Genomic DNA, 14,849 nt, shown 5'->3' with positions numbered 1-14,849 from the left:
GGCCTCTCTGCCTGCTTGTGATCTCTGTCAAATAAATAAATAAATAAATCTTAAAAAAAAAAAAAAAGGCCTTGTGGGGTGTCTGGGTGGCTCAGTCAGTTAAACGCCTGCCTTCGGTTCAGGTCATGACCTCGGGGTCCTGGGGTTGAGCCCCGCACGGGCTCCCTGTTCAGTGGAGCCTGCTTCCTCCCTTTCCCACTCCCCTTGCTTGTGTTCCCTCTCTCGCTATCTCTCTCACCCTGTCAAATAAATAAACGAAGTCTTTAAAAAAATTAATTAAAAAAAGAATTTGACTTGGCTATGGGATATTTTCTTTAAGATTTTATTTATTTATTTGACACAGAGAGAGAGAGAGAGTGAGCATAAGTAGGGAGAGTGGGAGAGGGAGAAGCAGGCTCCCCACTGAGCAGGAAGCCCAATGTGGGGCTTGATCCCAGGACCCTGGGAAGATTATGACCTGAGCTGAAGGCTGATGCTTAACCGACTGAGCCACCCAGTTGCCCCCATTGGATTTTTTTAAAAAAATGCCCTCAAGGTACCCACAAATCACCCTTGTGATGGTCGTATTAGGGACCTGGGAAACATCCCCTGGGCTCAACTCAGTTTGGGGCACCTGCCTTCTCCCATCTGTACCTCCCTTGGCCTCAGTTTACACCGCTGTGTGAGGTATGGCGCATGCAGGGTTACAGAACATGGGAAGGGCTCTTGGCCACGAGTCCCAGCATTATCCAGACTTGTTTGGCCCGCCCTGCCCCAGACCCTCTTGCCTCCTTCTAGCCCAGTGGGTACCTGGCTCCTTGACCCTCCACCCGGGTCCCACCCAGGATGGCCTTAATTCTTCCTGAGGCCTGGCAGCTCCCTGCAGGCCCCCAGATGGCCCCCTGGGCTTGGTTGCAGTGGGGCCCCACCCCCTTCAGCCTCCCGGCCTTCCTGGAACCCTCTTGCCCAATATCCTGTGTGGTAATCATGCCTGTTGGCCCCGCTCAGCTTTGCTGGCCACTGCCAAGTTCCCTCAGCTAGTTCTCGATGCTCTATCTCTAAAGGAACCTTCCTGAACTAAAAAGCTGCTACAGGCTTTTCCTCTCCGGTCAGAATCCCCGACCTGGGTGGTCTGCACCCTTCAGCAGAAGTGACCCTGCATTCTCCTGTCCCTGTGTTGGGAGGAAGGTGGGTCTGGAGGAGGGACAGAAAGAAGATGCTCCCGGAGTAGGGATGAGGGGCCGGGGGTTGGGTGGTCTACATCCAGGAAGCGGTCCTGGGTGGCCCTGCCTTCATTAACCCGAGGTCACTCAGGATCTTCACTCGGGAAGGAGGAGCTGCCTGCTCATGGCGGGGCGCCAGGAGGGGCGCTGATAGCTCTATGGGGTTGGGAGAAAAGCAGGCACGAGGTGGCTGCGTGGTGAGGACAGGGGTAGAGCACTGGCGCACTGTCCATTGTGTGCTGAAAGACGCCGCTGACCATGTCCTCTCACGTACACACCCCGCCACCACCCTGCAGAGAAGGCCGAGTCCCTTTTACTCTCTTGCAAATAAGGCCACCCAGGTGCAAGCGCCCATTTACTGAGTACTTGTCACAGGCCGGGTCCCCGCTGAGGCACACCGTCCCACTGCCCCCACTGTACAGGTTTGGGTCTTCAGGTCACATGGGTGTAAGCAGAGATGGCCCTAGCGTGCTCTGCGACCCCTGAATCACCACTTCGGTGAGTCAGAGGTGGGACGAGCCCAGCTACTCTGCCGATGGAGAAAGGCAAGGCCAGAGGAGGTTGGGTAACCGGGTCCACAGTTCACGCCAGGTCCCAGGGAGGACCCAGCCAACCGACCTCCCGGCGCCCTCCACGACACCACCACTACCCCGGCGGTTGGGGTATCTCGGACGCACAGCGGAACCCAGCGCGCTGGGGGCAGGGCAGGAGGCCGGAGCGCAGGAGGCCCGCTTGCCCGCCCACGTGGCTCTGAAGTCCCGCCCCATCCACGCTAACCGAGAAATCCTTCGGGAGGCCCCGCCTCCCCCACCCCCGCTCCGGCGACCCTGAGGTGGGGGGCGTGGCTTCGCCTGCGCCTCCGCCCCTCGCCCCTCTCCGGGGACCCGACTGCGCGCGCGCTCCTGAGCCGCCCCACTGCGCGCGCGCGCGCGAGGCCACCGGGGTCTGGGGCCCAGGCCCACCGGGCCCCACGCGCTGCCCGGCCCGACGCGTCTCGGGTGCGGCAGGGAAGGGGCGGCCGGGCGGACTCGGTCCCGCGCCCTCCGCGCCCGTCGCCCCTCCTCCCCGGCTCCTCTCGGCGAAACCCGAGCGCGCGTCCGACGCGGGGCCGCGTGACGCGCACCTGTCGGGGCGGGCGGCGCTTGCGGAAGAGGATGCGCGGGGCCCCGGCCTGGCCCGAGCCCGGCCCGCCGAGCCCCGCGCCCAGCGCCGCCGCCGCCCACGTTTCCCGGAGAAGCGGCCGGCAGTGACGGGCGAGATGAAGTAAGCTGCCTCCCCCGCTTGGTCTCTGGCTCCTTCGGCCGCGGGCGTCGCCGGTGGCGGCCGGCGGCTGCGCGCTCGCGCGGGGCCGAGCCCGAGGTCGGTGGGCCCCGTGGCCCAGGAGGCTGGGCGCGCGCGGCGGGAGCTCCTCGGGCTTCTGGCTGGGAAGCGTCTCGCGTCTGCCCGAGTTCCTTCCCAACCCCGCGCCCTCAAAATAAATCCTTCACTTCCCCCCGTGCAGACCCCTTGGCTGCAGGGGGCAGCCAGGTCCCTAGGCTTTCTGGAAAGCAGCTCGACCAGAGGAGGAACTCCGGTGCTTTTTCCCCTGGGATCCGCTTAATCTAGCGTCGGCAAGACCCCGTCCAGTGTATAGTTTCCCAGAAGTGAACCGATCTGCATCTCTGAAAACCAGCTCGCTTAAACTTGAATGTAGTCGGAAGTGAGAACTTCTGGAAAGATCATAAACCTAAATTCTTTGCCCACCCAACCCCCTGTCCTCCCAACAGGGCCCGTGGCTCATGAAAGGGAGCGGACTGGGGGAGACGGGTGTAGAGTGGGCATATTTTAAATTATTTTCTACATTCTTTGCGGTGATGGTTGGTGGGCAGACTTTTTGAGCTTGTGAGGCTAATCTTTTGGGAAGTTTTGGGAGCACCTGAGATGAAAATGCTCCCTGTTTGGCACGAACAGAGCTCATTTTTCTGAGAGTACTTTGTGTAACTTTTCTTTGAGGTACATGACCGCCCAACCAATAACCAGTCTAGGCAAACCTTCAAGTTATTTTTATCCAAAGACTGGAGTTCACTAAGTTACTTTTACAGTCAAATGGTCTTAGGTCATCTAAAAGGGAAGCCAGGAGGCACCTGTGGTCATCAGTGGCTTAGCCACTTCTCACTTTTTTGGTGGAATTTGAACAAGGTAAGATGTCAGGTCGGATTCCAGATTTCCTTGTGGATTCTGCCAGACCCTGACCCAGGGGCAGAGCAGGAAGTCTGTTTTTTGCTTTTTGTTTTCCCTGAGTTGGGAGCCAAGAGGCTCTCTGTCTGGGAGAGCTCTTAACACCATTGCCCCCTAAAGTATTTTTCACAGCCACGATCAGAGCTTTTTTGGCCCAATGTGGAAATGCGGTGGATGGATCCCCATTTCACAGCTGGAGAAGAGGTCCTGGGGTCGTTAGGTGAAAGGCCTGTGGCTACAGAGTGAAGGGGTTTACACCCTTATTCTTAAGGCCAGATTATAAATCCTTCGAGGGCTGGAGTGGGGATTTTGAACCTTTTTAACATAGTATGTCTTTGATTTTTTTGTCAGTATGACTGGGAGGTCATGAAGCTGTTGATGAGCTGTTCCTTGGCATTTTTTTTCTGTTGTGGGCTACTCACTTCATCTTGTAGCTGTTCCAAGAAGCTAGCAAGAAAAGTACCTTTACCCATGCTGCTGTGGGTTTAATCATAACAGAAACTAACATTTCTGGGGAGCTTACCGCATGCCAAGCATTGTGCCATGTGCTTTACAGGGATTGCCCGTTTTCTGCGGCTTATCCGCTTGTCTTCCTGCTCTGTGGTTGCAACACGCGAGAGAAATATAGACTCTGTACACCCCTGTTGGAGCAGAATCGGTGTCGACGCCAATACAGTGTTTTAAATTTCACCGCTGGGGGTTGTGGTCCCGCGTTTTCCTGCTAGGCGGGAGGTCTGTGCTGAGGCCAGACGGCCTGTGTTCACATCCCATCACCTCTGAGCTGCCTGCCCTGCCACAGTTACTTTCCCCTCGGGGCACTTCGGTTTCCTCTGTACTCCGTTCTGAAAATGGGCATAATAATGATACCTACCTCATAGGTTGTGGCAAGAATTTAACTCTAGTGATGGACGTGAAGCTCTCGTATCCGGCGTATGGGACATACTCTGTAAACGTTTCTCTTACTAGTAATAGTGTTGGTAGAGTTAGGAAGCTGCTGTGCCTGGGTGCCGGGTCACAGTGCTTGAGGTCAGCTGTAGACACATTTTCCTTCGTGCCATCATTTAGATGCAAATGGCTCCTACACGGGTAGCAGGAACCTTCTACTGATGGGATTTTATTGGTTCATTCAGCACATCCTTAGAGTGTAACCTCTGTGTGTGCCGGGCCCCGTTTTGGATACTGAAGATAAACCCCAAACCCCCTGCCCTTGTTGGCACTTACATTCTTGAGGGAAGGGGCAGCGGAGAATAAACCAAACAAATACACTTTCCACAGTCAGTATATTAGAGACCGATACGTACTGCGGAGAGAAAGCAGGGAGCGGGAGGGGGCTGGGAGGTTTGCAGTTTTCCGGAGCCGGCTGAGAAAGCCTCGCGGAGAAGGTGACATTTCAACGAAGAATTCAAGTCAGTGAGGGAGTGAAGCGTGTGGACATCGGCAGGGAAAAGTAGGTCGGGGAGAGCGAACAGCAAGTACAAAGGCCCTGAGGCAGGAGGATGGGAAGCTGGAGCCTAGAGAGGGGCAAGGGGCAGAGGAGAGCGAGGAGGTAATAGGTGGAAGGCACTGAAGAGGCCACTGAGTGTCATGTGGACAGAAGCGGAAGGCCAGTTAGATGGTTCTACAGTAATCCAAACAGAGGTGATGGTGGCTGGGAGCAGAGTGCGGTGGCGGAAGGTGGTGAGTAGTTGTGTTCTGGGTAAATTTGGGTGACAGAAATTACAGGATGTGCTAACAGATCCCACGACACCCCCCTCCCCCCGCCAAGTTTCTACCCTCAGCACCTGGAAGGATAGAGTTGTCATTCACCGAGGCTGGGGAAATTTGCATTTGGAGCAGGCTGGGGGAGAAGTCTGCTCAGTTTTGAACAGAGTTCAGTCTTGTAGGCACGCAGCTGTTGGTGTCGGAGTACCCGCTGATGGTGTGAGCCTGGAGTTGGGGGGGAGAAAGCCCAGAATGGAGATGAAGGCCTGGTGTTGTGTGCTGGTAAATGTGTAACGACTCAGCGGGGGCGGGGCTTGGTGATGGGGAAGGAGCCCGATTTACAGCATTTGCCAATATCTGTGGTGCAATATTCTTGCGCTGGCCACGGCAAGCCTCTCAGTATGGAATATCTTCACCTTACAGATACCATAGCTGCTAATGATGTCAGGAGCACAGGTGGAGAGGAAAAAGCAGTCAAATCATTAGGAAACGATGAGCAGTAATAAGTATTTATTACTTTTGTTTTTAATACAGTTTATTTGCTTATAAGTTTGCGTGATTTGGTTTTTAATAATGGCTGTATTTAACACCTGGCTTGAAAAATTCCTGAAAATGTAGCAGCTGAATCTTGTGTCCTGGTGCAGGGTGGCTTGAATACACCCCTGGGGTCACGGGAACCCAAGACAACGAAAACGAAAGAGGTGATAGGTGAAGGCTTCTCTGAGATCAGGGAGGGAAAAGGGTCCCAGAGCCTGGTCTTATAACTCTTGTCCCCAGTCTCGCCCCCAGGGGGAGTAGGGAAGGGTTACAGGTCTCACAGCAGCTGAAGGGCTTGACTTGCACCGAACGTGACTGCGTTTGGTGCCGATGGGCCCGAACAAGGCGAACACAGGAAAAACCCTGGAGTCAGTGATCCTAGAGGGGACTAGGCATGTGTCCCCTCACCCCCTTTGGTTAGAAATGATCTCCAGTTTGAAGTCTGGTTTTACTCCCACGCATTCTTTCAAAAATTCCAAACTCCCAGGCTGTGATTTGGAGAAAACGTCCCTCCTTCCTGCTTGGCAGACAGAAGGTAGAGGTCAAAGGTATCCGTGTGGCATTGGGAAAGAAGACGGGGCTGCGGCAGCCACCGACCTTTACCCCCTCGTCCCTTTCTCCCGCCCCTTGTCGGCTGGGACTAGAGGACCAGAGCCGTTTCCTCCCGTGGTTCACCGGAAACCACCCTGCCCTGGGAGCGCCAGCACACGCTGTGTCCGTGCTCGGACGGGGCAGGCACGGCTGTGGGGGTGCTCCCCAGAAACAAAGGCGGGAACCCTGGTTCTAATCCAAACCTTCTGGCTGGCCAGGTCAGCGCTCACAGCTCTGGCAATGTTGACTCACTTTAAAAGGTGAGTCTACCAGATGCCTGATGGGAGCCCCTCGGGCTGGGCTGGGGTGGGGTGGGGGGTTGCCTGGAATGTGCCCCCGACTGTGGCTGCAAGCCCCGTCAGGCCTGCTGCTAAGAGGAGCCTGTCCGAAGAAGGTCTTCCTCCGGCCCCACAGCCGCGTGCCTGCGCTTCCGGGTGCAGTGTTTCCGGCAAGGACCTTGAATAGCAATTGTTAGAAATGAAAGTGCATCCTCCCTGAAGGTAAAGCTTCAGAGAGGTTTGTCTCAACTTCTGAATGACACAAGTTAGCCGCTCCTTGCTCCCCGCCGAGTGCTCTTTCCCTGGCCCTGCCGCGGGGCTGAGGTCTCAGCCCCTGACCGCCCCGTGGACAGGCGTGGACAGGCGGAGCCGGCGTCTCCCTGATAGGAAGGGGCTTGTCTCCTTTCCGGGGAGAGCTCGGGATCTGGGGGCAGCCAGGTGGCGGTCCTCCAGCCAAGTGTCTTCCTGTCGTAGACGAGGAGCGGCGGCCGGGCGGGAACTCTTCCAGCAGCGGTTTTCTTACTGACTTGTTAATTAAAAATAGAAACCGCTCCGGGCAGTCCCGGCTGTAGGAACGCCACATCCATGCTTCGGGGCTCACTTCGAGTGTGTAACGTTAGGAGGCGTCCCCAGGCCTGTTCTCCCGGAGCAGGAGGCGGGAGGCAGGGCCGCAGAGGGACCTTCGAGAACCTCACGGCACAGCAGAAGCAAGAGCAGCGCTGGGGGTCGGAGCCATCTGCCCACCCTGTGGCCTCTCCCCTGCTCCCAGGCTGGGACCCTGATCTTGACTTGGGTGGGCGGCTCCTCTGAGCCTGTTTATGTCCCTGTGGGGGCAGCAGGGAGGACAGCTGTACCCGTCGCTGGTCGCCCCTTCTCAGGGCCGGGCATCGGGGTGGGGCTGGGCAGTGGGACGGGTCTGTCCCTCCACGCTGCCTTCCGCAGCCCCTGAGACGGGGGCCGTGCGTGGGTTCTTCTGACACTAGTGGCACTGTGTCCCCCCCCCCCCACCTTAGGAGCCACGAGGGGCCTTCCATTTAGCTCAGGTAGTCAACATAGGGGTTTGTCACCTGTGTCACCTCAGCTCAACCTTCCAACCCCCTATTTAGTTTGGTGGTATTGGCCCTGTTCTGTAGTTAGGGAATGAGGGCCCAGACTGAGCAGGTGACTTAAGTAGATCCCACAGCTCAGAGGAGGTGGTCCTGAGCCTGATCCTCGGCCCGAAATGCCACATTCCTGCACTGGACTGCAGGAACTGCTAGGCACGGTGACTGGAGGCTCCGGCTTTGGGACATGCCAGTTCAGCAGTCTTCTGGGGTGGGGGGTAGAGGTCCTGGCCCCTGGGGCTCCCTCACCTGCCTGTCCGGGCTCTCTGAGGTTCCCGAGCTCCGCCTCTTGTCCCTGGCATGTCCAGGGTCCTGGCTGCCGGTGCCGGATCAGGAGCCCTGAGCCGCCGCCTGCCAGCTGGAGGCTCCTCCTTCCCCAGGCTCTTCTCCGGGCTTCGGATTCTCGCCGCCTCTTTCCCGCACTGACCTTGCAGCTTTTTCTTCCCTCTGGACGGGGCGATTGCCAGTTCAGAAAGAAACGCATGAAGGGCCAAGGACAGGGATTGGGAAGCGGGAGAAGAGAGTAGAATGGTCCCGCGGCCCATCTGATTTGGGAGTGAGCATGCGGGGGGTGGGGAGTGTAAGGTGAGGCCCGGGAGGCCGCTCAGCTGGTCCCAGGAGCCTCCGCTTAGAGCCCCGGTGGTGGACATGTCCGGTGTGCGGACACTGCTGTGGCCCCCTCCCCTTGGTTCGGCCACTGACCCAGAGATGAGGAGACAGGGGAAGGTGGGCTGCGGGGTGCTGCTGTCAGAGGGCATCTCCGGTCCCTCAAGATGGAGGACAGCATAGGCGTGCAGGAGGGCAGGCTGGCCAGGTGTCTCTTTAAACCTCAGTTTCCCTACCTGAACAACAGATTAGAGCCTCCGGGTCGAGGGTTGGGCTAGTCCTTCATCTGGGAATGCCTGCTGTATGGGATCTTGAGTCCTCCAGTGCCGCTCCGGTGCCCCCCGCTGGGCCCCAGGGCCCCGTGATTTTGGAGAGCCGAGTCGCTGGCCACCATGACTTTTCCCGTCACCACTTCTCCCTTTCCGCCAAAGCACTGGCCTTGCTGGGAAACGAACAGGGGAGCTGAGGAGTAGGAATGGGGCACATTAAGCCCCACAGCCTTGGTCAGAGCAGAAAGCAACGGAAAGCAAATTCACTGGTGACTTTGTGGCAAGTCCGAGGCCTCTGGCCTTTCCTGTGTGTCAGCTGCTGTAAGCGAGGCTGGAAACCAGCCCAGGGGAGGCCCCCTCAGGGAGGTTACAGCAGGCATTTGCTGGGTGGCAGCTCAGGGGACAGAGAGCCCGGTGCCTATCCCGCTGCCCCTTCCTCGCCCGGGCCCCTTCACCACCCAGGCCTTGGCTTTGCCGTCCGCGGAAGGGAAACTGTCACGGAATCCATGCCGCTGGTCCTTTTCCAGGGCTTTCCTCCGGATGCAGCGAGCTCTTCTGTGCACAAGGACGGAGCTGAGTGCTGCTGCTGTCACTGGCTGACCACCGTGACGGCTGCTGCTTCTTGAGTGCTTCCTGGGCCCTAGGCAGTGTCCTGAGCATTTGTAAATATCCGCTCATTTGTCCTTGTAATAACCGTATGGCGTAGGTCACTGTTACCCCACTGCAGATGAGGAAGCTGAGGCACGGAGAGGTTAAGTACTTGTTCAAGGTCCAACAGTAAGGAGTTGAGCTGGGATTCGACCTCAGCTGGTTCCAGAGATTATGTTTTTGGTTTAGTGTTTTATTTTAATTAAATTCATGCCCAGTGTGGAGCCCAGTGTTGGGCCTGAGCTCACGACCCTGAGATCAAGACCTGAGTTTATCCGACTGAGCCACCCAGGTGCCCCCAGTGTCTTTGTTTTTTATCACTGCACTGTAGCAGTGACTGATAATCATTTTGTGCGCGGAGCCCAGAGAAAGTGGGGAGAACAAAGGGAGGAGGGAGAGGGGGTGATCGTAGCTTCTCGTAGTTCTGGCCCGTCTCGCCTGAAGGCCTGCTCCCTATTCCTGACGTGCCCCAGTGGTCCTGGCGCCCTGTGCTCACAGACGAGCCTGCCTGTGGTCGGAGAGTGGACAGCTCCAATCCCATGGCTGCCCTGAGGGCCTCTCTGGTGCTTCCTGCACCCCGTCGCCCGTCTCTAGCAAGGAGCCTACCACCTTCGCAGGCATAGTCCCTGTTTACAGGGTAGGCTCCCGACCCACCAGCTTCCTGGCACAGAAGCCAGGCTGCTGCAGAGGGAGGGGCAGGCTGTGGGATTATAACATTTTCTGAGAAAACACGTGGTGGTTTTTTGCCAGGCAGGAAATGTTCGATGACCTAGAAATGTGTTTACCTCCAGATCCCAGCCACCTGACCCATGTCTGATCCTTCCTTGTTCCTTGTGTGTCTTACCTCTGCCCAGGCGGCCTGGCTGTTGGAAGATGCTCGCAGTGGCAGTGTGCATGGTCCTTCTGGCCGGCCTGCAGGCCCAGGATCTCCAGGGACATGTCTCCATAATCCTGCTGGGAGCGACTGGAGACCTGGCCAAGAAATACTTATGGCAGGGACTGTTCCAGCTGTACCTGGATGAGGTGGGGAAGGGCTACAGTTTCAGCTTCCACGGGGCTGCTCTGACATCCACCAAGCAGGGCCAGGAGTTCGTTGCCAAGGTCCTGGAGTCCCTCTCCTGTCCTGAGGACGTGGCGCCCGAGCGCTGTGCCGAACTCAGGGGCCGGTTCCAGCAGCTGAGCCAGTACCGCCGCCTGAGGACGAGTGAGGACTATATGGCCCTGAGCAAGGACATCGAGGCACAGCTCCAACACGAAGGCCTCCGGGAGGCTGGCAGGATTTTCTACTTCTCGGTGCCCCCCTTCGCCTATGCGGACATTGCCCGCAGCATCAACAGCAGCTGCCGCCCAGGCCCTGGCGCCTGGCTGCGGGTTGTCCTGGAGAAGCCCTTTGGCCACGACCGCCTCTCAGCCCAGCAGCTGGCCACGGAACTTAGGAGCTTTTTCCAAGAGGAGGAGATGTACCGGGTGGACCATTACCTGGGCAAGCAGGTGAGCTTCAGCGGGAAGCGTGCCAGGGATGGCGCGAGCTGGGCGTGGGAGACCCCACCGACACAACCACGTTGCTGCTTGTGGGATGAAGCCCAGGGCCCTTGTGAAATCGGAGCTCCCGTGGCTGTCCCGCAGGTGGGCAGGTGGCGGGAGGCTGAAGGAAGAGCCGAGCAGCCAGGCCAGGATGCGTGGCTCTCATTCGCGTGGCCCTCGTCCACGTGGCCAGCGCTTTGTTTCTCGTTGCCCTCTGGCCTCTGCACAGGTGTCTGCCTGGCTTCGTGTGGGTCGTGGGGTGAGAATTAGAATGAACTTATTCCATACCCATCTACCTTTTCTTACTGTCTCTGTCCTCCTGAGTTCTGTTTTGAGCCAGAAGGCTGGCGATGAGATCTTCCAGTGAGCAGGGACCCTACGGTTCCGTGGCGGAGCCTGGGGCTGAGCTCCTGGGTGAGGGGGGGCCGCGTTGTCACTCCGCTCCGAGCCTGCCCTGCCCTCCAGGTGCCAATGGCGCGTCTCTTCCTAGAAACCGCAGCAGAAAGCGCACGGTGCAGTCTTCCTCAGTACTGACCAGGCTGGTGGGCCCGCGGCCATGTGGGGGGACACCTCCCAGTCCTCCAGGACAGAGGCGTCGCCATCTAGCCAGCCCTGTCTGCAGCTGCAGCGTTCCCGAAGAGCGCGCCTCAGACCAGGGTCTGACCTGGAGAGCTTTTCCCCTTGCTTCTGGGAAAACGAGAAAAGCGCACTTCCTGAATGCATCCAGTCCGAAGTTTTTCTTGCTCCTTTTTTGGCGTTATAGTAGCTTTCTTTTGTGAGAAGTTGACGGTGATAGAAGGTAAGTAATCTTAAATCTGCTTTTCCTTGCAAAATAAAATGCTGCTGACCCTGTGGAGGTCACTTAACAGGTCTTGGAGTCTGCACGGAGCGAGGACTTCCTGAGGTCCAGGGACGGGGGCTCCTGAGAGCGTCTGGGAGCGGGGCTAGAGGAGTTGGGGCCCTTCCTTGGAGTCAGGATTCGTTCTTCACCCTGAGAACCGGCGGCATAACCGGTCTCCTTCCCTGGCAGGCCGTGGCTCAGATCCTGCCTTTCCGAGACCAGAACCGCAAGGCCTTGGACGGCCTCTGGAACCGGCACCACGTGGAGCGGGTGGAGATCATCATGAAGGAGACGGTGGACGCAGAAGGTGCGTGAGGGTCGCCCGCTCCGTGGCCTCCGCCGGCCCTGTGCCTGATGAGGTGGTGGGCTGAAGGCTCCCATGGCCGGTGCTTCTGGGAGGGAGGTTTTGCCTGGCGTGTGGTCTCAGCTCTGGACTGGGCTAAGCCCTGGGGCGCCTGCAGGTGAAGCCCTCGTGGTCCTCGCTGCCCTCCGGGAGCACATACCTGAGTTTCACGTGGACACGGTACAGACCCTGTGGGCGGCATGAGGGCCCCTCGGACTTGGAGATCATGCAGGGGCGCCGGCTGTCTCGATGCTGCTCCTCACCTGCTCCTTTCCTCCCCTCCCTCCTGTTTGCCGGTTCCGGCTCGGCTGCCGCTCTCTTGGGGAGCTTTGCTCAGGGGCCTTCTCCACGAGGTCGGCTCCCATCAGGCTCTCCGATGGCCACGTGCCTCCCTTCTCTGCCCTCCAGGCTTTTCTGGGTCTTCTCCGGCCCGTGCGCGTCTTTGCAGACCCTGGGCGCCAGGCCCCTCCTTTCTGGCCCCTGGCACACTCGTCAGACGGCCGAGCAAACACCAAGGGAACGAGCGGCACTGGCCTGGGGCCTGGGGCCTCTCTCTGCCAGGTGACCCCGGCACGTGTCGCTTCCCTGCTCGGTGAGGCGGTGCGGACACGGCTGTGGCTCCCGAGGCTGCCCGGAGCTCTGGCCTTCGGGGAGTTCTCCACCTGCTGGGGGCGTGTTGTTACGTTCAAAGCATCTGTTCTTACCCAAGACTGTAGAAGCTAATTATTCTTGTGTCAGTCCCCCCAGGGGCCGAATGAGGTGGGTTCTCATTAGCCTCCACCTACAGGTGCGGTTTGGGGACGTGCCCGAGGTCACGGGGCAGGAGGTGGTGGACCGGGCCCTCGGGGCGCGGTCCGGCTCTGGCCCCCAGGTTGGGCACCGCTGCCTCCCGTTTGTCCCATGGTCTGCTCTCTGCAGCCCGAGCTGGAGGGTCCGAGGCTGCTGACCCACCCAGGCCCAGGTTGGGGGATCCGGGAGGTCTGTGTACTTCTATTTGCCTTTTCCTCTTCTTTCTCCGTCCCTCGGTTACTCTCTCCAGCTTCCCTCCCTTCTAGTGTGTCCAGTGCTAGAGGCTCTGTGTGAGGAAGGTGGCCGTGCGGAGGGTATGAGGCCTGGCTCTGCCCCCGCCACCGCGCAGGTTCGCTGGGGGGAGGGTCTCTTGGGAGAGACTCCAAAATGAACCCCACAGGCAGGCAGTGGGAGGGCTGGGGGCCTGGGGCCCGGGAGCCACGGCTCTGAGGGCATCGCTGTCTTTGAGAGGAGCTTGGTTTCTCCGGTTGGGAGCCCATACCGGAACAGAGGCCCTTTCTCCACTGCGCTGAGCCTTTGTGAGTCTCAGGAACCTGCCTCGACCCTCTCAGCGTTCCCTCCTGTCCTAGGCAGGGCTCAGGCTGAGCCTCCTTGTGCCTGTCCTTGTGGGGGTGAGTGCAGGGCATCATTCTTGCTTTATCTGCAGAGGGAGGAGCTTCAGACCCAGGGCTGAGAGCCTGGAGCAGGCTGGGAAGGTGCCGCTGTCACCCCTTCTGTAGGCCAGCACCAGTTCCTGCCTGGACTTGTCTCAGCCACCAGCAGGGCTGGGACACTGGGTCCCCGCCCCCGTTTCTGGCAAGTCCTTCCTGGGCCCACGCTGGGCTGGGGAGGGGCTGTGGTGTCCGGGTTACCAGTTGTGCTGTTGCCCCTTATTCCTTCCAACCCTCTTGCCCCTTTCTTTTCCTTTTGGTTTCTCACATCATTTGTAGGTTTGGGTTTTGTTTTCTTTTTTTTTTTTGCGGGAACCCTGCAGAGCCAGGGGCCAGGCAAACTGCACGCTGGCTCATCCTAGCAAAGGTACTTTGGGATTTTGGAAAAAGGAAAGGGGAAAGTAAGACCGAAAGGCAGGAAGAGGCCTAGGCAGGTCTGTTTGCCAAGGCCTGGCCCGAGGCAGGGAGAATCTCCGGTTCGGAGAGCAGCGCACAGCAGTGCTCCAGGAGGGAGGGGACAGTGGCTCTGCCTTCCAGACTGCCGTGTGGGACCCAGGCAGAGGCCCAGCTGCCTGCAGGGTGTGGGGTCTGAGGGGAAGGTCTCCCTGCTGCCATGCCCCAGAGCACAAGGCTTTTTCACTTGGTGGGCCCTGTGCCTTCAGCCCAGAGGCACAGAGAGACCCAGAGCTAGCAGGCAGCAGGGGACCCACTAGCCCCGGAGGGGCTTAGGACCAGTAAGGGGGTGGCCAGCGGGCTCCTTCAGCTGCTTGTGCTTGTCGAAGATGGCCCGTGGGACTGCAGCTGTCCTGGGGGTTGGCTCTCCTTGGTCGGGCTGTTTGCCTGCGGGTCGCATACTTGGGCCCAGACCAGGTTCATGGGGGCTGACTTCCCACTACTGTGCTCGTCCCCATAGCAAGTGGGGCCTCTGGCAACTGTGTGTTCTCCCTGATTCCTGAGCATTGGGGACCCAGAAGGACAAGCGTTCTCTGCATGCTGGGAAAGTGGCCTGGTGCAGCTCTGGGGCCTTAAACACTAATCCTCGCTGTCCCCTCTGGGTCCTGCTTTGGAGCCCGTCCCTCGGGGCCCCTTATAGACAGACTTTAGTTGAGGCCGGAGGGAGAGGGCAGGAGATGTGGGCCCTGCACCCATCTCCCATGCCCAGGGAGCCCCGTGACCAGCACATCCGGGCCTGGGCTGGGCCTTCTGCTGGGGTTGGGGCTGGGAAGGGCAGGAGGAAGGACTGCGCTCCTGCTGGAGGTCACCATGCCTTGCTGTGGTTCAGTGTGCTTAGCAGGCCAGCTGCTGCAGTGACACTGAGCGTGGTCTGGAAGTTTCGGAGGCGGGCTTTAGAGCCCAGTATTCTGATGTGAAGCTGCAGAAGGGCAGAGCGCAGTGGCCGTCTCCCTTCTCCGGATTCCCCACCCCTGCCCGGGGCCTGCGCAGCCCTTGCTGACTCCTGGGCAGGGAGGCTCCAGGGTGGCCCGGCTGTTGGGGATACGCCAGGCCTGGGAACAGGAGGACTCCGGTTC

The 14,849-nt window shown here is 58.9% G+C and overlaps 1 protein-coding gene across 5 annotated transcripts in view; it reads left to right on the top strand.

The window, feature by feature from the left end:
* The first annotated feature begins 1,007 nt into the window (after nucleotides 1-1,007).
* The window catches only part of LOC116568006 (SPRY domain-containing SOCS box protein 1), a 108,981-nt gene continuing 95,139 nt past the window's right edge, over nucleotides 1,008-14,849 (top strand). Inside the window, exons 1-4 of one of the 5 annotated variants that reach the window (XM_032303424.1) lie at nucleotides 2,064-2,465; nucleotides 9,626-9,787; nucleotides 10,004-10,643; nucleotides 11,707-11,824. In XM_032303424.1, coding sequence (XP_032159315.1) covers nucleotides 10,026-10,643; nucleotides 11,707-11,824 — 736 coding nt within the window. In that variant the 5' untranslated portion in view covers nucleotides 2,064-2,465; nucleotides 9,626-9,787; nucleotides 10,004-10,025. Of the gene's footprint in view, nucleotides 1,168-2,063; nucleotides 2,466-2,826; nucleotides 6,509-9,625; nucleotides 9,788-10,003; nucleotides 10,644-11,706; nucleotides 11,825-14,849 lie in introns of those variants that run through there. The other 4 variants (XM_032303425.1, XM_032303423.1, XM_032303426.1 and 1 more) reach the window with 4 other exon arrangements.

Source organism: Mustela erminea, chromosome 10 (assembly GCF_009829155.1).
Source record: "Mustela erminea isolate mMusErm1 chromosome 10, mMusErm1.Pri, whole genome shotgun sequence".
In the NCBI taxonomy this organism is placed as follows: Eukaryota; Metazoa; Chordata; class Mammalia; order Carnivora; family Mustelidae; genus Mustela; species Mustela erminea.
Note: the sequence above shows the minus strand (reverse complement) of the source record. Positions and strands in the feature narration are given on the sequence as shown.